At 45.3% G+C, this 25519-nt stretch overlaps 1 protein-coding gene across 1 annotated transcript in view; it reads right to left on the reverse strand.

Annotated features, from left to right (window-relative positions):
* Window positions 1-4777: 4777 nt before the first annotated feature.
* Sar1b (secretion associated Ras related GTPase 1B) overlaps window positions 4778-25519 on the reverse strand; it is a 31793-nt gene continuing 11051 nt past the window's right edge. Inside the window, exons 2-7 of the mRNA XM_052197347.1 lie at window positions 21882-21957; window positions 19478-19597; window positions 15026-15091; window positions 8788-8891; window positions 7709-7840; window positions 4778-5371 (exon numbers count right to left, since the gene is read on the reverse strand). Of these exons, the coding sequence (XP_052053307.1) occupies window positions 5255-5371; window positions 7709-7840; window positions 8788-8891; window positions 15026-15091; window positions 19478-19597; window positions 21882-21939 (597 nt within the window). The 5' untranslated portion in view covers window positions 21940-21957 and the 3' untranslated portion in view covers window positions 4778-5254. The remainder of the gene's footprint in view (window positions 5372-7708; window positions 7841-8787; window positions 8892-15025; window positions 15092-19477; window positions 19598-21881; window positions 21958-25519) is intronic.

The raw sequence follows: 25519 nt of genomic DNA on the forward strand, positions 1-25519 counted from the left end.
CAAGGGTTCACTGTATAGCCCAACCTTGGCCTTAAACTCACTGCAGTCTTCCTGCCTCATTCTTGAATATTGGGATTACAGGCCGGTGCCACCGGGATAGGCTGCCACCATGATAGGCCCCAGTTGGCAGGTTACAGGAAATGCCTGCTGAATGACTAACAGAGGGAAACAGAAAGGGACTAGAGCCTAGGAACCTGACCTGCGCTTTAGTGCTTTCATACATGCACTTGGTATGCATGGTGACAAAGTTTGTCTTCGTGCAGGGGTTTGAGAAAGAGACTCTGACCTGCTGGTCTGGGCACCAGACACTGTCTGTGGAGATCTCTGGCCCGGTTAAAGGATGCAAGCAGGGAGGAGGAAGTGTAACCACCGCTCCACTGTTGCTCGAGATGAGATGCAGAGCCAGCTGAGGGCAGGCTAGCCAGCGAGCCAGCAAGCTAACGGACAGACAAGAGAGAGAAAGAGAGAGAGCGAGTGAGCGAGCCAAGGTGCAGGGGAACTTCTAGCAGCAAACGCTTTGGGAGAGCGTTCTCTTCGCAGGAAGTGTTCCAGCTCTTATGTAACAGATGCTCTCAGGCGGTGAAGTAATTCTCACACACCTTTATTCCTTCTGGATAGGGATCTTACATAGAGTTTTGGGGTGGCTTGGGGTCTGACAGCAGGTGCTTCCTACTGGCGTGGCCTGAGATATTAGGGATCTCTCATCTGGGTGCTGCCCCTACCTGACTGATGGCCACAACTCTCTCTGTGGGAGGCTGTGGCTACATGACAAGGGTCTGGTGTCGGGAGCAGGTGAAGCTCCTACCGTCACTTTTGGGTCCCTAGGGCTCCCAACCCACCTCTATTTTACAAGGCTTCCTCTCGGGTCCACCGCTCCACACTGACCCACAGATCCACAGTGAGTAGGTGTCCTGTCCTGATTTTGCCCAGAGCAATACAAAAGGGTGATTGCATAACAGGCTGCCCAGGCCCCAGGTAAACAAAACTGAGGGCCAGCTAATCCAAGAGGGACTCCATGGCCACCTGACTGCCAGACGATCCGCTTGGCCCCAAATAGAAGCTGGGGTGGAGAAAAACTCTGTGTTCTCTAAATAACTTCATGCCCTGCCATCTGCTGCCAAGCAGTCAGGAAGGAAGGCAACCCCAGCTGGCTTCCTTCAGGAGCCATTGAGCCGAGGGATTAACAGGGGTTTTATCTGCAGGAGAGGGCCTATTGCCTTCTCTGCAGTCAGAATGGGCCAAGGCTCTTCTACGCTGGCTTACTGAGGGTTCCCACTCCCCTCTCTCCATACGGAAGGCCCTAGACAGGAGGGAAGTCAAAGCACTTTTCTCTAGCCTGTAGCCAACCTGGTCTGGCTTCCTAATCAGAAAGTGAGACTAGAACTAGAGCTCAAACTTACGGCCTAGGTGGGTGCAGTGAAACTCAACATCTAGATGAGACTGAAACGGTGATGTGAGTACTTGGTCATCTTAGTGTTCTCTTAGCTTTCTGTGACGTGCCCAGTGCCAGATGAGATGGAGCTACAATCTCAAAGAATTTCATATTAAATCTTCCTTTTTTGTTTTGTTTTGTTTTTTCGAGACAGGTTTTCTCTGTATACCCCTGGCTGTCCTGGAACTCACTCTGTAGACCAGGCTGGCCTTGAACTCAGAAATCCACGTGCCTTTGCCTCCCAAGTGCTGGGATTAAAGGCGTGCGCCACCACTGCCCGGCATCCTTTTTTTTTTTTTTTTTAAGATTTATTTATTTATTTTATGTAAGTACACTGTAGCTGTCTTCAGACACTCCAGAAGGGGGCATCAGATTTCATTACAGATGGTTGTGAGCCACCATGTGGTTGCTGGGATTTGAACTCAGGACCTCTGGAAGAGCAGTCAGTGCTCTTACCTGCTGAACCATTTCTCCCCTCCCCTCCCCTCCGTTCCCCTTCTCTCCCCTCCCCTCCCCTCCCCTCCTCTCCTCCTCTCTTCTCTTTTGCTTCTCTTCTTTCTTTCTTTCTTTCTTTCTTTCTTTCTTTCTTTCTTTCTTTCTTTCTTTCTTTCTTTCTTTTTCTTTCTTTCTTTCCTTCCTTCCTTCCTTCTTTCCTTCTTCCTTCCTTCCTTCCTTCCTTTCCTTTCCTTTCCTTTCCTTTCCTTTCCTTTCCTTTCCTTTCCTTTCTCCCTTCCCCCACCCCAATTTTGGGTTATTGAGACAGGGTTTCCCTGTGTAGCCCTGGCTGTCCTGGAACCTACTCTGTAGACCAGGCTGGCCTTGAACGTAGAGCTCTACCTGCCTCTGCCACCACCCCAGGTTCTGGGATAAAAGGCGTGGGCCACCATGAATCAGTGGTACTAAACTTTCTTTAGTTCAGGAAGACAGTTAATAGGACTCAGTGGGTAAAACACTTGAACCAAACTTTGAGTCATTCTTTTTTCTATTACTGACAACTGTGTAAACATGGTTACAAGCTAACTTTTCAGAATTGCTTTTTTGAACATTTTACTTACCAGCAACCACACGGTGGTTCACAGCCATCTGTAATGGGATCCTACGCCTTCTTCTTGTGTGTCTGAAGACAGCTACAGTGTACTCATGTACATAAAATAAATAAATCTTTTTTTAAAAAATACTTCTGGGAGAATCTCTTGTGTACTGTATAGGTGCATCACCTATCAATCAAGAAGCTATTGGCCTGTTAGCTTAGGCAGGAAATAGGAGCCGGGAGTTCCATCAGGGAAAGCAGATTCTGGGATAGAGTCAAGGTATATGAAGAGATTCACCCCAAAGTCTGAGGAAGATGGTTGCATGAACCTGAGGAGAGAGAACTGACCACACGGCAGACCTTTGAATAGAATAAACAGGATAGCGGAGTTAAACTTGCAGGAACAAGCCAAAGCTTTTGGTCTGGGCAATAATTCATAAATAATTCAGTCTCAGAGTTGTTATTTTGGCAACTTGGTCACAGGTGAAAAAGCCTACAGTTACATATATATATTGTAATTTCTTTAGGATTTTTATTTTGTTTTTATTTTGTTTTTTTGTGTTTTGTTTTGTTGGTTTTTTGTTTTGTTTTTTTATTTTTTGAGACAGGGTTTCTCTGTGTAGCCCTGGCTGTCCTGGAACTTACTCTGTAGACCAGGCTGGCCTCAAACTCAGAAATCTGCCTGCCTCTGCTTCCTGAGTGCTGGGATTAAAGGCGTGTGATACCACCGCCCGGCTAGACTACACACTTATCTTTAGAAAGCACCCTGGATACATCCACCTGAGTGCTGTGGACTCTGGTGCAAACTGGTCACAGGGTCACATTTAAGGTGAGTAGGGAGGGTGGAAACCCATGTGAGGCTGGCCATTTGAACAGGAATCTCCATAGTGAAATGGTCCTAAGATCTAAACAAGACACCTATAGAATTGCTGTCCTCTTACTTCCAAAATATCTCAACTAAAGTTTAATCACATCCCATTTTTTAAAATGTGCCGGACTGTGCCTGATGACTTTGGGTTTGGAAAGAAAGCATCACCACAGTCATGAGGAGTCACTGTGTTCAATGTTCTGGATTACAAGGCTGTGGTTGAGAAGGGTACCTTCGGCTGACTGTGATCTCCTCCTTACTGCAGGTCTTTTAAATGCAGGCTGGGCTTCGATGGTGACGGGACTCAGGACTGAGGTCTTAAGGGAATGGGTCCTGAGGACTTTACTCATGAAGTAAACATGAGTTTACATCCACATTCTAGAGTCGATCCTAAAGGCTGGTGTCAGTAACACTGCTGAGTGTTCTAAAGGGCTTGCTGGTTTGGATTTTTGTTGTTAAAAGGTAACAACAACTTGACCAAGCTTGGAAATGCAGAAGAGCCAGCCACAGGAGAGAAGCTAAACCCCACCCGATGGGCTGAGGCTCTCCTCCGGGCACACAGGCCGCTAAGCTCCGCTGCTCCCCTCCGAAGTCTCATTCCATATAAGGAGCCCTGGGAGTGACTTAATGTGGACAATCTGGTCACTTGCCACTATTTTCAACAAAGTATCACTAAATTAAAAGAGTTGCTAAAGTCAGTATCAGACTAGTGTGGGCTCAAAGAGCCTGCACAACAGGCTACAGCTATGGTTTCTTTCTTTTTGTGTGTGTGTGTGTGTGTGTCTTGTCTTTTTTTTCCCCAATATTTATGTATTTATTTATTATATGTAATTACACTGTAGCTGTCTTCAGACACACCAGAGGAGGATGTCAGATCTCATTATGGATGGTTGTAAGCCACCATATGGTTGCTGGGATTTGAAACTCAGGACCTTTGGAAGAGCAGTCAGTGCTCATAACCGCTGAGCCATCTTTCCAGCCCTATGGTTTCTTTTTTTTAAAGTTGTATTTTATTATATGTGAGTACACTGTTGCTGTCCTCAGACACACCAGAAGATTTGAACTGGGATTTGAACTCAGGACCGTCGGAAGAGCAGTCAGTGCTCTTAACCACTGAGCCATCTCACCAGCCCCTATGATTTTTTATGAAAGGCTGGACTGCAGAGGACAGGCCACAGACTGTGGCCGGCCATGGTAGCAATGGCAGGTTGCATGATTGGTAAAGAAAATGGCAGATTGAGAACTTGGGAGTCAGCACAGACACAGGCTGGGCTGCAGTGAGATAAGCAGGAGGCCTCTGGGGTGTCCACACCACTCTGGATACTCTGAAGAACGCGTCCTTCCCATCACCCACACTCTCAGATGTACAACATTAAATCCTCGTAATTTTCAGAGCACGAGAGCCACAAGACACATTCAAATGAAACAGCTGCCCAACACAGAGCCAAACGTTGGAGTTTGTTTTATTGCATGACGTTTGCATAAGAAAAAGTCGTCTTGAGAACCGTGAGGCATCATGCAATCACTGATAAGCAGATTTTAACTGTACACAAGATAGGCAGACAATCTAAAATTGAAAAACTATTTCCAGAAAGTACATAAAAGTTTCACATGATGAGCTTTTAAATATGGTTTATATTTGTAGTTTCACATCGTTAAAAAGTGCTTCAAATGTACCGATGGGAAGCTGATCTTTATAAACGGTGATGGGTTGATGTGGGGTTAGAAACTGTAAAAACTATCTGTGTGGAATTAGAAAGCTAACATTGTGATATTCAAACTTGAATCAGTTTGCAATTCCCACTCAGGTAGATATATTAATAATCTAAAAACACCTATTCTGGAACCAACAAAAGTCTATTGAATTCAAGTTATGCACATTGGGGGATGGATCTCTGAGGGCTGCAGTGTGGGCTGGCCGCTGCTAGTCGATGTACTGCGCCATCCAGCGGAAGCCCTCTCCATAGCCCTGCCTTTTCAGCACACTGCACATGAACACTTCCAGAGGCCGGGCGTTCAGTTCCTTCAGTGACACGCTGCCCTGGAAGAGAGGAGAGTTGGAATGTTGAGGTCTCATGGAATACAAGTTCTACTCCCCGCAGACTGCAGATTCTCCTTCAGGACAAAGTGTGTCAATGAGAAGCCATGGCTGCTTGGCATCCCTTCTCTTACTCTACTACGACAGACAACATGGCCAATGAGTAGGTGACAGCGCCCGCGCTGCCACGGTACCGAGTATCGGGCGTAGGCCTGGGGGATTGACAAAAAACACAGACACGGGTCATTCTGCAAGGAGAATGCCAAAGCCTTACTGAGAGACCACCAATATATATATAGAGGCCAGGGAAGGAACAGGAGAAAACAATTATAGTCATAGGTCAGGCACCTGGGAAGTCCGTTCCACACCGGGCAGGAAGGCAGGAATCAAGCTAAGTCACGGGATGTTTTGCTCTCAAGAAACCTGTGCAAAAAGTTCAGCTGGGGGTGTTGAGCCAAGCTCTCTGGTTCCCAACAAGTAGGAAAGATGTGAGTTGGGAGGTGCAAAGGAATCAAAATAATCTGACTTGACTCTCCACGCCCAGGCCCAAGTGCTAGACACGCCTGTATTTCTCGCACTCGGGAGCCAGAAGTGGGGGGATCTCAAGCTCCAGGCCAGCCTAGGAAGTCAAGACCCTGTCTCAAAAATCCAATAGAAAAAAAATCCAAAATTTCCTTCCTGGCGTTGAAGAGAACATTCTGCAAGGTAGTGGCATACCCAATGAATCCCAGCACTCTGGGGACCAAAGTTCAAGGCCAGCATTAACTACAATGAGACCACTGCCTACAACTGGTGCGCAGCAGATTCTGACAAGGACAGCCCAGAGGGCTAAGATGTCCACAGCAGTGGAGCCCTTCCCTAGCGAGGACAGAAGTCCACCTAGAGTTAAGTTCTTCCTCTGCCATAGTTTTCCTTTGCTCTGAAGGAGCATTATATACTCAGGAGGGTCTGTTTATAAATATGACGTTTGTTCCATGGTTTATCTGGAAATATTTCTTTTAATTTGTTAAGACCAACTATGGCCTGGCGGTGGTGGCGCACACCTTTAATCCCAGCACTCTGGGAGGCAGAGGCAGGCAGATTTCTGAGTTCGAGGCCAGCCTGCTCTACAGTTCATTCCAGGACAGCCAGGGTATATGGAGAAACCCTATCTTGAAAAAAACCAGATCCAAAAAAAAAAAAAAAAAAAAGACCAACCACGTAGCTCCCAGGGTAGTCGGGTAGCCATAAACTTGTGAACTTCCTTCTTCGGGTCCCAAGTGTTAGATTTACAGACATGTACCACCATGTCCTGTGGCCTTCTGGAACTTTTCAGTATCAGCACCCCAGCCCTGGCTGGGAGCAGAGAGATGGCCAGTGCTTAAGAGCAATTGCTCTTGCTCTTCTAGAGGATGTAGGTTCAATTCCCAGCACCCATGTGGCAGCTCACCACAGTCTGTCACTCCAGTTCCAGGAGAGGCCCTCTTCTGGCCTCCACGTGCACTGGGCATATATACAGTACACGGGCACACATGCAGGCAAAACACCCATAAACATAAAGTTAAAACTTAAAAGGCAGGGGTGTTGGAGAGATGCACACTGGTTAAAAGCACTTGTTCCTGCAGAGGAGCTGGGTCCAATTCCCAGCACCCAGACGGTGCTACTACAGAATTAAATAGGTCAAAGGCAGGTACGCTGGTGCATGTTTATGATCTTAGTCTGTGTGAGGTAAAAGTAGGAGAGTCAACAGAGTTCAAGACTAGCCAGGAATATATCATGAGCTCCTGTTTAAACAAAAATCATGGCCGGGCAGTTGGGGCGCACACCTTTAATCTCAGCACTTGGGAGGCAGAGGCAGGTGGATTTCTGAGTTTGAGCCCAGCCTGGTCTACAGAGTGAGTTCCAGGACAGCCAGGGCTATACAGAGAAACCCTGTCTCAAAAAACCAAAAAAAAAAAAAAAAAAAAATCACTTAAAAACATATTTATTTTATACATATGAGTACACCACCATTGCTGTCTTTAGACACACCAGAAGAGGACACTAGACCCCATGACAGATGGTTGTGAGCCACCGTGTGGTTGTTAGGAATTGAACTCAGGACCTCTGCAAGAGCAGAAGGTGCTCTTAACTACTGAGCTATCTCTCCAGCCCCAAAAATCACTTTTTAAAGTTCACCTTTCTTAGCTGGGTATGGAGGCCCATATCTTTAATCCCAGTACTTGGGAGGCAGAGGCTGGCAGATCTCTGTGAGTTTGAGTTCAGTCTGTTCTACATAGTGAGTTCCAGGACAACTAGAGCTACATGGTGAGACCTTGTTTCAAAAAACAAAACAAATAAAATAAAAACAAAAAGTTTTACCTTTCCTGTTGTCTGACCATATAACCCAAACATCTCTCGTAACCGCTCTTCACTGATGGCTTCAGGTCTGTCAATCTTGTTTCCAAGAATTAGGATAGGCACATTGGCAATGGTTTCATCTGTCATTAGTGACTGAAACAAAGCAAATAACAGGAAAGACGAGTTGATTTAAAGCCATCTAAAAAGCTTATTTCGAAAAGATACCGACCAGCCAAGGACTCAGCCTTCACTGTATGCGCCACCCTGGCTGGCTCAATCCCACTCTCCTCACAGCTTCATGGAGCATTAGGAGCCAGAGGCCAGATTCTCCCACCTCCCTAAGGCTCTGGAGATGTTCACTATGCAAATCACTAAGGGAATATGGACACCTTGGAGGTGGGACAACCCAGTTTCACTTCTGGTTCTAAGACTAGGTTCCAATCTTGGGCAATTAGCTTCTCAGAAGCTGGAGAAGGAGCAGCAGCAACTATTTACACCCTGGCCTGAGCACTGAGGGAAGCAGCACTGTGTGTAGAGAGGACTGTACACAAGGAGGCAGCAGCTAACAGACCCTATCCTAGGATCGCAGGGCATCTCTGAATAAAGGAACGATCGGGCTGACTCAGTCAGGTGGGATCTCCTTACTCTGTGGTCCCAATATTTAGCTCTACTTGCTGGAAACTGCTGAGCCTCTTTACAAAATATCTGACCTAGAGGGGTGCAGAGAATGAACACACACCTACTTCCTTCTGGAAGTGGTCACAAAGATGGCTGGACAACTGCTGAAGGGATGGAACCCTGCGATGGTGTCAGGACTGAACAGGCATGCATACACGTGCAGGGCACACTCTGGAGAGGGTGAGCCAGGTCTTCAGAGGTGCTCCTGCTAGCACTTCCTCACTAGCCGCAGCCACTGCACCCTACAACCTCTGCACGCTAAACAGTCAGCACAGCTCAAACAGTCCCTGACCCAGACAGTCAGGCATTTATTTCCTCAGCCTCTGCTGAGAGCTGCTCTCCACAGACAGTTCCATCTGCAGCTATTCCTTCAGGCTGCCCAGAGGGAGTTCACTGGGTTTAGTTTTAATTATTCAACTTACATCAAGTTCTTCTTTTGATTCTAACAGCCTTTCATGGTCTGCACAATCCACAAGAAATACAATGCCATTGATAGCAGGAAGGTAGTTTTTCCATACTCTTCGGGCTAACAAAAACAATCAGGAGTTAGGATTTATGTGTTGGTCAAACCTAGCGGATGGTTTGATGGAAGAGTCCAACAAGGCCTCAAGAGTACTGAGGGGTTCCTTTTGGCTGCTATTTTACTGTACAGTCAACAGCCTCTTTTGTCAAAGACTTTGGTACCAAATCTTCCCCGGAATACCAAGACAAATTTCAGACTTTCCTTGATTTGAGGCAATGAAATCCTTTATTCTTCCCCATTAAGAAATAGAGTGAGGAGCAGGAGAAATGGCTCAGTGCTTAAGAGTGCTTCCGGTTCTCCCAGAGGACTGTAGCTTGGTTCCCAAAACCCACATCAGGGGACTCACAACCACCTGCAACTCCAGTTGCAGGGGAGGGGATCCAATGCCCTTTTCTGCTTCCACAGGTGCCTGCACACACATGGTGCACACTTACAGACACTGTGACTCTTATTATTAAGTTCATTAGGAAACCACTATGAAATCTTATCAACCAATTTAAGCAGTAAAAACTGTGTATGTGTGTGTGTGTGTGTGTGTGGGGGGGGGACTGGAGAGATGGCTCAGCAGGTAAGAACACTAACTGCTCTTCCGAAGATCCTGAGTTCAAATCCCAGCAACCACATGGTGGCTCACAACCATCCATAATGAAATCAGATGCCCTCTTCTGGTGTGTCTGAAGACAGCTACAGTGTACTTACATATAACAACAAATAAATAAATCTTTATAAAAAAAACAAAACAAAACGTGTGTGTATGTGTGTGTGTGTGTGAGAGAGAGAGAGAGAGTGTGTGTGTTAAGTGCAGTATTAATTTTTTGACATTTCTCATTTCTGAGGTTTTAGTGATAAGTGTGAAATCAACTGAAATCAACAACAGAGCCAGGCGATGGTGGCGCACACCTGTAATCCCAGCACTTGGGAGGCAGAGGCAGGTGGATTTCTGAGTTTGAGGCCAGCCTGGTCTACAGAGTGAGTTCCAGGACAGCCAGGGCTACACAGAGAAACCCTGTCTCGAGAAAAAAAAAAAAAAAAAAAAAAAGAAATCAAAAACGGATTGATGTTAGTGCCAAGTACAGGCTTGGCAAGTTACAAACTGTTGTATTCAAGATAGAGAACACAAGTAGGGCAGTGGTGGCGCACGCCTTTAATCACACCACTTGAGAGGCAGAGGCAGGCAGATTTCTGAGTTCAAGGTCAGCCTGGTCTACAGAGTGAGTTCCAGGACAGCCAGCGCTACACAGAGAAACCCTGTCTCACAAAACAAAACAAAACAAAACAAAACGACAAAATAGAAAACAAATTTAATTAATGAAAATATTCCAAAATAGTGCCACCAGCTAGGGACCAGATGTCCAACATATAACCTTGTAAAGACATTTCCTACTCAACTCTGAGAACATGGAGATGGGGGCTGGAGCCGTGGCTTGGTGGGTAAGTTGGATGCCCCTACTTCCAGAGGACCAAGATTGTGTTCCCAACACCCATAAGGTTTTCACAGTCATCTCTAACAATAGTCCCAGAGGATCTGATGCCCTCTTCTGACCTTGAGGGCACCAGGCACACAGGTGGTACACAGACAAGCATTTGTGCAAAACACTCACATAAATCTAAACAAAAAGCATTTTTCTTTCAGTATTTTAGAAACATTTCTCCACTGTCTTCAAGCTTACCTTGTTTCTGATGAGAAATATGCCGCTTCTCTCTTTTTTAATTTATTATTAAAATTTATTGTGTGTATGAGAGTATGTATGGGGGAGCAGAGGCACCACAGTACATGTATGAAAGTCAGAAAACAACTTTTGGGAGTCTGTTCTCTCCTTACACTATGAGGACCGTAAGGAGCCACACCCTGGTCACTGGCTTGGCAGCCACACTGCTGAACCACTGCTGGCCTGACGTGCTGTTGCCCTCTCTTATCTGCGCTCTGCGGGTTCCATGTCTTTCTGCTTTTCTCCTCTAGGTGTTCTTCTCTCAGTTAATGGCCCGAGCACCTTCATTTCTGGGTCTTAGTGCATGTTTGCATTGTGCTGCGTTGTTATTCATCCAGCTCTCTGCACCTGAGAGTCGACAGTTTTCTTACATTTGCTGTACTTTATGTGCACAAGTGTCTGCCTGCATATATGTCTATGCACCACATATGTGCCTGGTAGCCAAGAAGAACAAAAGGAATCGGGCTCCCTAGGACTGGAGCTATGGGTGGCTGTGACTCACCATGTGGATGCTAGGACTTGAACCCAGGTCCTCTGCAAGAGCGACAAGTGTTCTCAAGCACTGAGCCATCTCTCCAGCCCTAAGTTCCATTTTCATCAGAATGGAAAAATTGGGATCTGATATTTCACTTATTGTTTCCTATCCCTTTCCTGAGGAATTCCTGGTACACATGCATTTTACTCCAGCTTTTTAAATGTTTTTATTTTATGTGTATGAGTTTTGCCAGTGTGTATGTGTGTCTGACCATGTGCATGCAGTGCACACAGAAGCCAGCAGAGGGCATCAGATCCCTGGGACTGGAATTACAGATAGTTGTGAGGTATCATGTAAGTGCTGGGAATTAAAGCCAGTCAGTGCAGTAAGTGTTCTTAACCACTCTGCCACCTCTCCAGTCCATTCATCAAGTTCTTAAACTGTGGGTCAGGAAAATTTTGATAACAGTAAAAGGTTTCTGAATGTTCAAGAACAAAAAGGAACTAAAAACCTGCAGCGTCTTGACGCTGGCATGTCTGGCACTGCTGGCTCCTGTGCATTGGTGCAGAACTGGCTTCCCTGAAGCCTTGGTGATTACCACATGAATATGCACTGGGCATGTGTCACACCACACAGCTCCACACAATACTGCTTCAAATGCCTTGGCTCAGATTACAGACTACCATGTGAGGAACTCCAAGGTCTTAGCTGTGCAGACAGTTTTCTGCTCTTCTAAAAATATAATTGGGGCTGGAGAGGTGGCTCAGCAGTTAAGAGCACTGGCTGCTCTTCCAGAGGTCCTGAGTTCAATTCCCAGCAACCACATGGTGGCTCAAAACTGTCTATAATTCCAGTTCCAGGGGATCTGATACCCTCACATAGACATACATGCAGCCAAAACACTAATGCACATGAAATACATTTATAAAAAAGAAACATAATGGTTTAATTTTAGAAAGCAAAGACTTTCAATATTTTCCTACTGCTGTTCCTCAGTATGGAAATAACAAATTAATTTAGCTTTGGACTATATTGTTTTTGAATAACTTATTTTAAAAACCATTGCTTAAGTTGCTGGTTTCAGTTGCATAAAAAAATAAAAAGCCGTGCGGTGGTGGTGCATGCCTGTAATCCCAGCACTTTGGGAGGCAGAGGCAGGAGGATTTCTGAGTTCGAGGACAGCCTGGTCTACAGAGCGAGTTCTAGGACAGCCAGGGCTATACAGAGAAACCCTGACTTGAAAAAAAAATCCAAAAAACCACAAAAAAAAAAGAGGATAAAAATCATTAAATCATTGAACACTTGTATGTATAAAAATAAGTAATCTTAAAAAAGATAGAGAAAGCCGGGCGGTGGTGGCGCACGCCTGTAATCCTTTGGAAGGCAGAGGCAGGCAGATTTCTGAGTTCTAGGCCAGCCTGGTCTACAGAGTGAGTTCCAGGACAGCCAGGGCTATACAGAGAAACCCTGTCTCAAAAACCAAATCCAAAAAAACCAAAAGAGAGAGAGAGAGAGAGAGAGAGAGAGAGAGAGAGAGAGAGAGAGAGAGAGAGAAAGAAAGAAAGCCAGGCATGTTTGGGTACACTTTTACTCCTAGCACCAGGAGGCAGCAGCAGGCAGGTCTGAGTTTGAAGCCAGCCTGATCTACAGAGCGAGTTCCAGGGTAGCCAAGGCTACACGGAGAAACCCTGTCTCAGAAAAAAAAGGGAGTTTGAAAAATGTTGAAGATTCTGTCTCACAGTAAAAAATATTCAACTAGGATTTAACTCTTATGTAAAAATAAACAAATATAGCCATCTTATTAGTATGCAAATTTGTATTAATCTTTAATAAATGGTAAAATTATATATATATCAAAGAACTTTACAAATAATTCTTTGATTTATTATTAAAAATTAATTAACTAAAGTCTAAAAAACCATGAAGGTAATTTTTTTTTGATACAGGGTTTTGAAACAGGGACATCCTTGGCTGTCCTGGAAATCATTCCATAGAACAGACTGGCCTCTGTCTGCTGAATGCTGGGATTAAAGGTGGGCACCATCACTACAGGCTCAATTTTTATTCTTTTTTTTTTTTTTTTTTTTTTTTTTTTTTTTTTTTGAGACAGGGTTTCTCTGTGTAGCCCTGGCTGTCCTGGAACTTACTCTGTAGACCAGGCTGGCCTCGAACTCAGAAATCTGCCTCCCGGAGTGCTGCGATTACAGGTGTGTGCTACCACTACCCGGCTTAATTTTTATTCTTAAATTTTTTTTTTTTTTTTTTTTTTTTTGGTTTTCCGAGACAGGGTTTCTCTGTGTAGCCATGGCTGTCCTGGAACTGACTCTGTAGTAGACCAGGCTGGCCTTGAAATCAGAATTCTGCCTGCCTCTGCCTCCCAAGTGCTGGGATTAAAGGTGTGCGCCACCACCATGGCTAAAAAAATTTTTTTTTTATTTTATGTGTATGTATGTATTGCCTGCATGTATAAATGTGTACTGTGTGCGCGTAGTTCCTGTGGAAGCCAGGAGACACCAGATCCCCTGGAATTGGAGTTAAGGACAGTTGTCAGTAGCCATGTAGGTGCTAAGACCCAAACCTGGGCCTTCTGCAAGAATAGGAAGTGCTCTCTCCAGCCATGAGAAAACAACTTTTAGACTCCTCTAATGAGAAATAACTCATGACTTGAGCTTTATGGCTTAGCTGGAAAATGTTGTAGAAATGAAATTTCAAGCAAACTCCATTAGACTCTAAGTTTTATTTATATGTCTCTATTAGTATTATTGTTAATGATGTGTCTGTGAGTAAGATTGTGGAATTAGACAGAGGACAGCCTTTGGAGTTTCTCCCTTCTCTCATTTCTCCGGGAATGCTGGGATTGAATTTAGGCTTCCGGTTTACAAGGGAAGCACTCTGACCCACCGAGCTGTCCTCCCAGCTCTAGATTCTACTTCTCTGATCTTTACACCCCAGAGATGAACAGATGTGTGTCTCAATGTGCTTTCACTAGCCAAGCCACTGAAGATTTTTCAAATATATATGGCAGCAGGTTTTAAAACTATCTTACTATCAAGACTTTATGGAGCTGGGAATGAGGCCATGTGAGGTGGCATGCCCTTCCACACAGCATCAGCGCTGTGGGCTGGCACCCACACCATCACAGGCTCTACACCATTCCTTAAGTCCAAGTTTTAGGGGGCCTTTAGGTCTGAAGCATTTGCTACCTGTGCCATACCATGTGACCCACATGCTAAGTTATTGGGGTATAAAAAAAAAAAGGGACAGGAAGTCCACAGAAGTTCAGCTCAGGGTTCAGGACAGTTCTCCCACACCTGCTGCAGAAATGGACACAGAAGCACTAAGGACATCTGGAGCACTCCCAGGGAGGAGTCACACCTTACAGATGGGATTCATGAACAGAAGCAGAGGGGAGAACAAGCGGTCAGCTGTGATGGGAGAAAAAGAATGGGAAGAGAGAAAGGACCAGAGAATTCGGGATTATGACAGCTCTACGTGTTATGAAAAACAGGTGTGTGGGGTCCAAGAGATGGTTCAGTGGTTGCTGCTCTTCTGAAGGTTCTGAGTTCAATTCTCAGCATACGCATAACAGTTCACAACTGTCTAATGCTGTGTACTGGAGTGCAGATGTACATGCAAAGTACCCCCACACATAAAATACATACATATATAAAACAGGTTAGGTACTGGAGCTTTGGGGGGGGGCACAGTATCATGTGTTCATAATATGATTTTGTACCCTGAAGTAAAGAAAAATTGGAAGCTAAATTTTCCTTGTACCTCACCGATAAGCAGTTCAGGGACTTCAGCGAGTCAGAAGTTCCACGTGTCCAGTGACAGACGACCTTAACCTTTCTCTGCCTAACTTGAAGAACACGCAGTTCCAAGCTCTGAACTATAGTGGCCACACTTACTAAGTTAAGATAAAATAGAGATGAAAAGAAATAGATTCTTACCTTGCACGTGCCCACCCAGATCAAAAGTTGTAAATGTCATTCCAGCAATAGTAAGCTCTTCTGAAGCTAAATAAAAACAAGATTATTTTTACAACACAATCAGAAATCTGCCAGGCTTGTGCCTGTAATCCCAACACTTTAAAGTCAAGAAAAGCAGAAGTTTTAGACCAGCCTTGTCTAAGAGCAAGTTCAAAGCTAGCCTGGACTACAAAGACCTGTTGGTTATCTTCCATTTATCTCCTCACTGAGTACATGTTTTCCTTTAAATCCTTGGTCACTGATCTTAAATTTAAAAGAAAGAAAGAAAAAGAAGGGGGCGGGGATCAGTAAGACAGTTCATGGGATAAAGGCGCTTGCAGCCGAGCCCAGTGATCTAGATTTGATTCCCAGAAGTCCAGGGCAGACGAAAGAACTGACACCACAACTGTTTGCTGACCTCCATCTGCAGTGTGGCATGTGCCCTGCCTCTGACTAAATCAGTATAATGGAAGAAACAAAGAAGGGTCTTTCAACCTTAACTTCTCGAGATGGGTCTTATGCAACCCAAGGTGGTCTTGAACTTGCTGTGAAGCAGATTACAGGCATGGTCCAGCATGCTCAGTTTATGCAGATTAGAGACAGCTTCACACAGGGGGGGCAGTTATTCTACAACTGAGCCACATCCACAGCTGTCTCCATGTCCCTGTCAATCACTCAATCCTACCATCCTTGTCACTCTGAGTCTGTTCCTTCTGATTATGGGTCTCTTTCCTATTTTTTGCATGTCTTACTAATATTACATTGTAACATTATAATATATACTAAATTTTATTGTATTTTTAAAAGTTCATTGTAGTGGGATTTTTCTTACTCCAGATGTGGTTCTTTGGGAAGGTCTACTCCATGCAAGCACAAACAAGTAACTTTGGGAATGAATTCCTCCCATTCTCTTTCCTCCAGTACTGTGGCTGCAAGCTCTAGCCTCCCAGCTCTGGTCTCTATTTCCTCAGCTGACTGGGCTGTCTGGGTTTTCTCTCACACCTGAGTTCAAACCACCTTCTGGCACAAAGCCAGAATACAGAAGAGTCTGCTTCATTCTCTTAGGAACTACGGTCTTGCACCAGGTACTGCTCAATGCTTGAAAACAAGTGTGTGTGCATATTTCTGTCTAGTGTATAGTGGGAAAGACTTTCAGACCCTGTTATCTTCCCTCAGGGCCTATAGAGAAGTTTGCCATAATCACAACAAACAGTTACATGTAAAACTACACGGAGTCAGAGCATTAATTCTGTTAAGGAACTCTGAGCATCTGGCTGAGGCAGCACACTCCCCTGCAGTGAGCCGGGAAGCTAGGGGAGGATGAAGGACGGGGAGTCTGAGTTAGCCTGGGCTACACTCAAAACCCTGTCTCAAAGACTAAAGGAAGAATCATATGCAGTGTTTCAAGTAAGTGAAATCCTTAACAGGCCTGTGTTCAAAGTCTCTGCAGTAAGGAAAGGGCAGTGCTTGGCTGTGCTACCCACCCACTCAACGTGCTTACATCCTGCACACACTCTATTCTATCAAAGAAATGCCAATTGAATTAATTAAGGAGACTGTCAACATCTCAGGCTATCTCCTCTCCCTTCCCCATCAGCCCCTCACCTAGACCTCACCCTGGAAGCAGCTCAAGTCCATCACCACAGACTATTCTGGCTTATTCTAAAATGTTCATGTGAAGGTATCACATGGCAGGGGACTTCTTGTTGGTCACTTCTCTCATGGAATGTGTCATGACTGAGGTCTATCTCATTTCTATATTTTGAGACAGAGTTTTTGTATCCTGGCTCAAGCGTATGACTGCTGGCCTCTGCCTCCCAAGCACAGCCCACAGGAGTGCACGCCCGGCTTTCATTTCTTTCTTACAGATCCTGCTTTCCTTCTCTTTTCCGTAAATACACATTCTCAACTTTTCCACATAAACACCTCGTAGCTGAATTGCAAAATTCACAGCTAGTTACTGTTACTTTTTCTCCATATGCTTTAAATGGAAGAATCTGAGCTGGAGTGAGTGTGAGCCACAAGAAGCTGAGGCAGCGCCTGCCATGTGCCTGCCATGTGCCTGCTATGTGCCTGCTATGTGCCTGCCATGTGCCTGCTATGTGCCTGCTATGCGCCTGCTATGCGCCTGCTATGCGCCTGCCATGTGCCTGCTATGTGCCTGCTATGTGCCTGCTATGCGCTTGCTATGAGCCTGCCATGTGCCTGCTATGCGCCTGCTATGCGCCTGCTATGCGCCTGCCATGTGCCTGCTATGCGCCTGCTATGTGCCTGCTATGCGCTTGCTATGTGCCTGCCATGCGCCTGCTATGCGCCTGCCATGTGCCTGCCATGTGCCTGCTATGCGCTTGCTATGAGCCTGCTATGTGCCTGCTATGAGCCTGCTATGCGCCTGCTATATGAGCCTGCTATGCGCCTGCTATGTGCCTGCTATGCGCCTGCTATGCGCCTGCCATGCGCCTGCTATGCGCCTGCCATGAGCCTGCTATGCGCCTGCTATGTGCCTACTATGTGCCTGCTATGCGCCTGCCATGAGCCTGCTATGTGCCTGCCATGAGCCTGCTATGCGCCTGCTATGCGCCTGCTATGCGCCTGCTATGAGCCTGCTATGCGCCTGCTATGCGCCTGTTATGAGTCTGCTATGAGTCTGCTATGCGCCTGCTATGCGCCTGCCATGTGCCTGCTATGCGCCTGCTATGCGCCTGCCATGTGCCTGCTATGCGCCTGCTATGTGCCTGCTATGCGCTTGCTATGTGCCTGCCATGTACCTGCTATGCGCCTGCTATGTGCCTGCTATGCGCTTGCTATGAGCCTGCTATGCGCCTGCTATGTGCCTGCTATGTGCCTGCTATGCGCTTGCTATGAGCCTGCTATGTGCCTGCTATGAGCCTGCTATGCGCCTGCTATATGAGCCTGCTATGCGCCTGCTATGAGCCTGCCATGAGCCTGCTATGAGCCTGCTATGAGCCTGCTATGAGCCTGCCATGAGCCTGCTATGTGCCTGCCATGAGCCTGCTATGCGCCTGCTATGAGCCTGCTATGCGCCTGCTATGCGCCTGCCATGTGCCTGCCATGTGCCTGTCATGAGCCTGCTATGTGCCTGCCATGAGCCTGCTATGCGCCTGCCATGCGCCTGCTATGAGCCTGCTATGCGCCTGCCATGCGCCTGCTATGTGCCTGCTATGCGCCTGCTATGAGCCTGCTATGCGCCTGCTATGTGCCTGCCGTGCGCCTGCTATGCGCCTGCTATGAGCCTGCTATGAGTCTGCTATGCGCCTGCTATGCGCTTGCTATGCGCCTGCTATGTGCCTGCTATGCGCCTGCTATGAGCCTGCTATGTGCCTGCTATGTGCCTGCTATGCGCCTGCTATGAGCCTGCTATGCGCTTGCTATGCGCCTGCTATGTGCCTGCTATGCGCCTGCCATGCGCCTGCCATGCGCCTACTATGTGCCTGCTAGGCGCCGCAGGCTCCTGTGTCTACATTCAGATATGACATACAACAGGTGCTAAAGAAAGAGTTAGGGAAAACAAAAAGAAAGAAAAAAAAAGAAAAAGAAGTTGGGTGGTGGTGGCGCACACCTTTAAACCCAGCACTCAGGAGGCAGAGGCAGGCGGATTTCTGAGTTTGAGGTCAGCCTGATCTACAGAATGAGTTCTAGAACAGCCAAGGCTACACAGAGAAACCCTGTCTCAAAAAAAAAAATAAAAAAAATGAGAAAAAGAAAAAAGAAACATTTGTGGGATAAGTGAAGGGATTAGTACTAGCAGGCAAAGAGAAGTGAAACTACTCAATAATCTTTTCTAATTCTGCCATGTTCCCCCTCCCTTTTTAAAAGAAGAATCGAGTTCTCTTAAAATATTATTTATTTTTATTTTATGTATTAGTGCAGGTGTGTGCGTGCCACAGGCAAATGTAGGCCTGAAAGCAACTCGTTTTCATTTCTATTTTTTGAGATGGGATGTCACTATGGAGCCCTGGCTGACACAGAATTTGCTATGAAGACCAAGGTGGCCTTGAATTCATAGATCCACCTGCCTCTTCCAGCTGCTGGGGTTAAAGGTGTGCGCCACCAAACACATCCTTCAATTAACTTGTTTTTAAGCTGTTTTCTGCCTGGTTTATAATCTTTTCACTGTGACAATTACATATAAAAGTTAACCTTCTGTTTCTGCTACTGGCTCTGTACTTTCTTATTCTATAGCATAGGCTGGGCTCATGGAATAGATAGGTAAGTGCAGGGATAGGAAGGTCTGAGCATTGCTCCTAGGTCCTAATTTGTGTTCTGGGAACCAGGTCAATTACTATTTACTCAGCTATTTTAGGAACAGGATAAATAATCTTATACCTTAGCCATGAAAAGTCCCAAATCAAAAAACCTTTGAGGTACGAAGCATATATGACTCAGCATTAGTCATGGGGAAGCAACACTTACTGGGATGTAGTGTTGGGACGTGCTGGCCAAGCCTGTCATCTTTCAGCATGTGTAGCAACGTTGTTTTCCCCGCATTATCCAATCCAAGGAATACCAGTTTACCAGTTTTTTTATACAATCCTGCAGAATAAGAGCTCTGATCAGAGTGACATCAAACATGGGACATGAAAATGACTTTATATTTGACATGACTTAAAGTTATACATAGTTACTGTTAAGATGCTTGAAATGCAACTTGAGAATTCTAGAACTCCTGAGTGCTTATATGTTACCCTTCCCCTAAGAGCCCCTCTTTAATGTCTGTGCTTAAATCTATATTAAAACCCCAATAGAACCCAACTTTACCACACCTGCAATCCTAACAGTTGAGAGATAAAGGCAGCACAATCAGAAAGTCAAGGCAATTCTTAGCTCTACATCAAGCCTATATGAGACTTTGTCTCAAAAAATAAAAGGTCAAGTATGGTGGTGCATGCCTGTAACCTCAGCTCTTGGGAGACAGATCTCACCTGGTCTATATAGTTTCAGGGCAGCCAGAACTATGTAGAGAGACTGTTTAAAACAAAACAAAACAAAAAACAAAACAGGGGTTGGAGAGATGGCTCAGTAGTTAAGAACTTTGGCTACTCTTCCAGATGGACCCAGGTTCAATCAATTCCCAGCAACCAGATGGTGGCTCACTACTGTCTGTAACTCCAGTTCCAGGGGATCAGACACTCTCATACAGACAGACATGCAGGCAGGCAAAATACCAATGCACATTAAATAAAAAATAAATTATAAAAAATACTAAATGTAAAAAACAAACAAAACCCAACAATAAGCAATAATCAATTGTAACTCTGCCTCAATAAGTAAGTTTAGCATGAACAAGCTTGGCTTCCTAAGCTTATCTGTAGGTTTTCGGAACTTGTTTCTTTTGTTTTTGTTTCGCAGTGCTACCCCCAGGTCAGGCCAGGCAAGTGCTTTCTATTCTGAGCTACACCCAGTCCTCTTTTTGCTTTTAATTGTAAGACAGGATCTCACCAAATTGCCCAATTTGGCTTCTTTTTTGTTGTTGTTGTTTGGATTTGGGGTTTTTGGGTTTTTATCCGAGACAGGGTTTCTCTGTATAGCCCTGGCTGTCCTGGAACTCACTCTGTAGATCTGCTTCCCAGAGTTGCTGGGATTACAGGCGTGCTCCACCACCGGCCTGGCCCAATTTGGCTTCAAATCAATTCATTCTGTCATTCAGTCTAACTTTCAATTTGTGATCCTCCTGCCTCCGACTCCTGAGTAGTTGGGCTGAGTAGTCTGTACCATCAAGGCCCAGGGCCTTACTTCCAGATTTTATTTTATTTCATGCATATGGCTGTTCTGTGTGCAGTGCAGTGCCTGAGGAGGCCACACAAGGGTATTGGGTCCCCTAACACTGGAGTAACAGACAGATACATGAGCTGCTATGTGGGTGCTGGGAGTTGAGCCCAGGTCCTCTGGAAGGGCAGGCAGCCGATACCGTTAACCACTGAGCCATCTCCTCAGTCCCTCCTTTTCAGTTTTAAAAGAACAACTTAAAATCTACACATTATCTAAGCATGGCAACATATGTCTGTAATTTCAGCATTCACTGGTAAGATAGAGGCGGGAATCATGCCAGTTTCAGGCCAGCTGGACTACATAGCCATTCCTGTCATCTTATGTACTTAGGAGGCAGAGGCAGGAAGAACATGAGTTCCAAGCCAGCCTGAGCAATTAATTGAGTCCCCATCACAAAACAAGTTTAAAATAGCGCTGTGGATATAGTTCAGTGGCACTTGCCTTCCATATGATTTGCCTAGCATATGCAAGGCCTGGGTTGTATCCCCAGTGCAATCCAGATAGACAAGTCAATCAATGTATCTGTGATCTGGGTCTCAAACTCACAGAGGTCCACCTGCCTCTACCTCCCCAGTGCTGGAACTAAAGGTATACACCACTATCTCCTGAGCACTCAAAGGTATTTTTTCTATGATTAATTGATTTCTATCCATGAAAAACATCATCTTTCACTTTTCGTATGGTCTAGTTTCTTGAAGAGACAATGTTGGTTATTGTGTGAAGTCTTTCTAGTGTGGTGTATAGGCATTACCTTCAGTTGAGAAGGTCACCACCTCTCCATACAGTAGACACTCTGACCAGGGTCAACTTAGTTCCTAGTTATTCAAGGTCCTAGCTCACAGCCTCAGCCTCGTGAAGGCTAAGGTTCAGGTGTGCTCTCCCACACCTGGCCTAAGATTACGTGATTTCAAGGGGTGAGTCACTTGGACGTATTTCATAATCTTAAAGCTCACTTTCTTAACCACAGGCTTATGTAAAGGCGCTCTCTACAAACAAGTGCATAAACAGAGTCAAATGCAATAGCTCCAAAGAGCAAAGCCGAAGTTACCTAGAAACTGCAGCACACTGCTGAAACCACTGTAAATCCAGTCAAATATGAAGGACATATCCAGATCTTACAGGGTCTGAAAAACAAAGTTTAGTTAGACTCAACAGTCAGCATGGCCAACATACACAAGACACTGACAGATGTTAAACAAGTCTGCAGAATCTTCTAACATTCCGTAAGTGTTAGGAACTATAATGCACTGAGAGGCCTCAATGCATAAAGACAGCTATGGCCAAGCCTGATATGCTCAGTTCAGTCCATGAGACCCACATGGTAGGATGGAACCAACTCACAAGTTGTCCTCTGACCTCTACACATATATTGTGGTGCACATGAATGTGTGTATGTGTGCACACATGAACAACAACAAATACCTGTTACCCAGGCTGACAGAACCTCATCTGTGCTTATGCATAAATTTCAAAATGCCATTAAACTTCAGGCCAGGACCATTCTTTGTCCACGGAAGGAACAAAATAAATGACAACAACCAGGGATAGGGGAAAAAAAAAAACAAAAACCAAGAGCCATGTGTAATGGCCAAAAGTCTAACGCCAGGACTCAGGACAGAGGTGGATCACTGCAACTGAGGCTGGACTGGTGAACATAGCAGTTGTAGGCCAGCCACAGCTATATGGTGAGATCTATTTCTTAAAAAAAAAAAAAAAAAAAAAAAAGAGTAAAGGAAATAAATAAATTAGGTTGCAGTATAAACTGGCATGACAACTTCAAACTCTGTCAGAGCCAAGCCTGGTGGCCATACTTGTAACTCTAGCCCCTGGGAAGCTCAGACAGGAGGATAATGAATTCAAGGTCAATTTAGACTACAGGGTAAACTGTAAGATTGTGTGAGGGGCTGGAGAGCTGGCTCAGTGGTTGACGGCACTCCTGAATTCAGCTGCCAGTGCTCAGGAGTGGCTAACAACTACTCCAGCTCCTGGGTTCCAATGATCTCTTCTGTCTCTGAGGGTATTGGTCTGTCTCTCTCTCTCTCTCTCTCTCTCTCTCTCTCTCTCTCTCTCTCTCTCTCTCCCTCTCCCTCTCCCTCTCCCTCTCCCTCTCCCTCTCTCTCTTTCTCTCTCTCTCCATCCTTCCTTTCCTCCCCCCCTCTCCCCCTCTCTCTCTTACACACACATAAATAAACTCCTTAAAGATTTTAAAAAGACAAATTTTGGAAACAATCTGTGCTAAATATTAGATATGAGCTATTTATCAAATCTTTGTTGTAAGAGCTGAGGGCTGGGGAGAAAGAAAAGGGAGAAAAGAAAAAAAGATGTTAAGTTTCCATTCCTGATATCTGAGGTGGTAAAAAGCAGGAGAGTCAAGAATTTAAGGTCATCCTTGACTGCATAGTTAGTTCAAGGCCAGCCTGGGCTACAAGTGACTCTGTTTCAATAACAACAAAAAAATAACAAAAATTAGTAAGGCCAAATGTAGTGGTGCAAACCTTCAATCCCAGGCAGGCGATCTCTTGAGTTAGAGGCCAGCCTGCTCTGTTTACTGAGTTCCGGACTAGCCAAAGCTATATAATAAGTAGTTTCCAAACTAGACTTGGTGGTACAAGTCTGTAAGTCCAGTTACTCAGGGGGTTGAGGCAGGATGGTCTCCAAATTCAAGTCTTGCCTGGACTACACTGCATGCTCAAAACCAAGAGCTTGGCAGACTTATCTAGACAATGTCTCAAAAAGAAATAAAAAGCCTGGGATCAGATGTGATGGCAGTTAGCCGGTAGAGGCAGGAAGAGGAGGGGCCAGACTCAGTCACACAGCCTAGGCTTTCTGAGACCCTCTCAAAATAAAAACAAACAAACAAACCCATCCCATTCTCTTATCTCCTATGCTATGTGCATGGGCTGGTGAGATGGCTCGATGGATAAAGACACCTGCAGCCAAGCCTGTGGTCAGAGTTCAATCCGTGGAAACCACCCCCTGCAAACTATCTTCTGACCTCTACAAGGACACCATGGTGAGTGTACCTCTCTCCAATAAATAAAATGGCAGCTAAAAAATTAGTGTAAAGAGTTTATCTAGAGCCAGGCGTGGTGGTGCACGCCTGTAATCCCAGCACTCTGGGAGGCAGAGGCAGGCAGATTTCTGAGTTCAAGGCCAGCCTGGACTACAGAGTGAGTTCCAGGACAGCCAGGGCTACACAGAGAAACCCTGTCTCGGAAAAAAAAAAACCAAAAAAAAAAAAAAAAAAAAAAGAGCTTATCTAACATACGTCATATTTTTTTGAGACAGGGCTGGCTTCTGTGTAGCTGCCCAGCCTCCTTCTCCCTGGTGCTAAGATTTCTGGCATGTGCCTTCATATGTAACTCCTCTTCACATGGCGATCAGTTCTAGGTGACAGATATAGTCAGGGTATGTTATCTTTCTAAATTTTTCAACAATTAATCATTACCACATGTTAAACCTTTTAAGTCATAGTAGAAAACAGAATACAATTCAGTATTTATGCAACATAGCTTGGCAAACTAATGGGGTAAAAGAAAAACAGGACAGAAAGTTCTTGAGAGAAGATCAGAGACACAGAAATGCACTTTCACAGGTCAACAAAGTTAACTTTCTAGATGTGAACAAAGAACTCTGAACCCTGGGCCAGGTCCCAACCTTGGGAAGGCTGTGCTCTTTGTCATTCTTTAGACATGTCCTGTTTGCTTTTTAATCATCTCTGCAGTAGGCTATCAAATTTGACATGAGTGGCTAAAGAGGGAAAGGAGCTGTACTGGCTGGTTTTGTGTGTCAACTTGACACCAGGCTGGAGTTATCACAGAGAAAGGAGCTTCAATTGGGGAAGTGCCTCCATGAGATCCAGCTATGGGGCATTTTCTCAATTAGTGATCAAGTGGGGAGGGCCCATTGTGGGTGGTGCCATCCCTGGGCTGGTATTCTTGGATTCTATAAGAAAACAGACTGAGTAAGCCAGGGGAAGCAAGCCAGTAAGAAACATCCCTCCATGGCCTCTGCATCAGGTCCTGCTTCCTGACCTGCTTGAGTTCCAGTCCTGACTTCCTTTAGTGATGAACAACAATGTGGAAGTGGAAGCTCAATAAACCCTTTCCTCGTCAACTTGCTTCTTGGTCGTGATATTTGCGCAGGAATAGAAACCCTGAGTAAGACAGGAGCTAAGTGGCCCTTGTACCCCTGCCACCTTAGAGCATGAAAAGGGAGCAAACCCACCTGCAGCTTGTATGAGTCCAGCTCAGTTTTCTGAGATACTTTAAGTCCCAACAATGGACTCTCCCTTCTCTTCTTCCCTTTCTTGAACTAGTCTGAGAGGGCTTGGGGGGTGGGTGTCAAACCAGGATCTCAAGCATGCTGGACAAGTTCTCACCCACAGAGCTTCATCCCAAGCTGTTGCAGGATATTGATCACACTGTGACCCCCCAGATTGTGTTATTTACTGGAAAAACCTGGTTTTAGTTGAGGTGTGGCTCAGCCTCAGCTCACACCTTTAATCCAAGAGCTTTCTGCTTGATTATTAAAAACAGTCAATCAAAGGTCAAGAGCAGAGCAAGCAACCAGTTGACAGGAAGTGAACACAGGATTATTAAGAAAAAAACCAGAGAATAAGAGGAAGTCAGGAGGATGGATAGAGAGCTGCCCAGGAAGTAGACAGTTGGGAGGTTTTTTGAGATG

Source organism: Apodemus sylvaticus, chromosome 10, assembly GCF_947179515.1.
Source record: "Apodemus sylvaticus chromosome 10, mApoSyl1.1, whole genome shotgun sequence".
NCBI lineage: Eukaryota > Metazoa > Chordata > Mammalia > Rodentia > Muridae > Apodemus > Apodemus sylvaticus.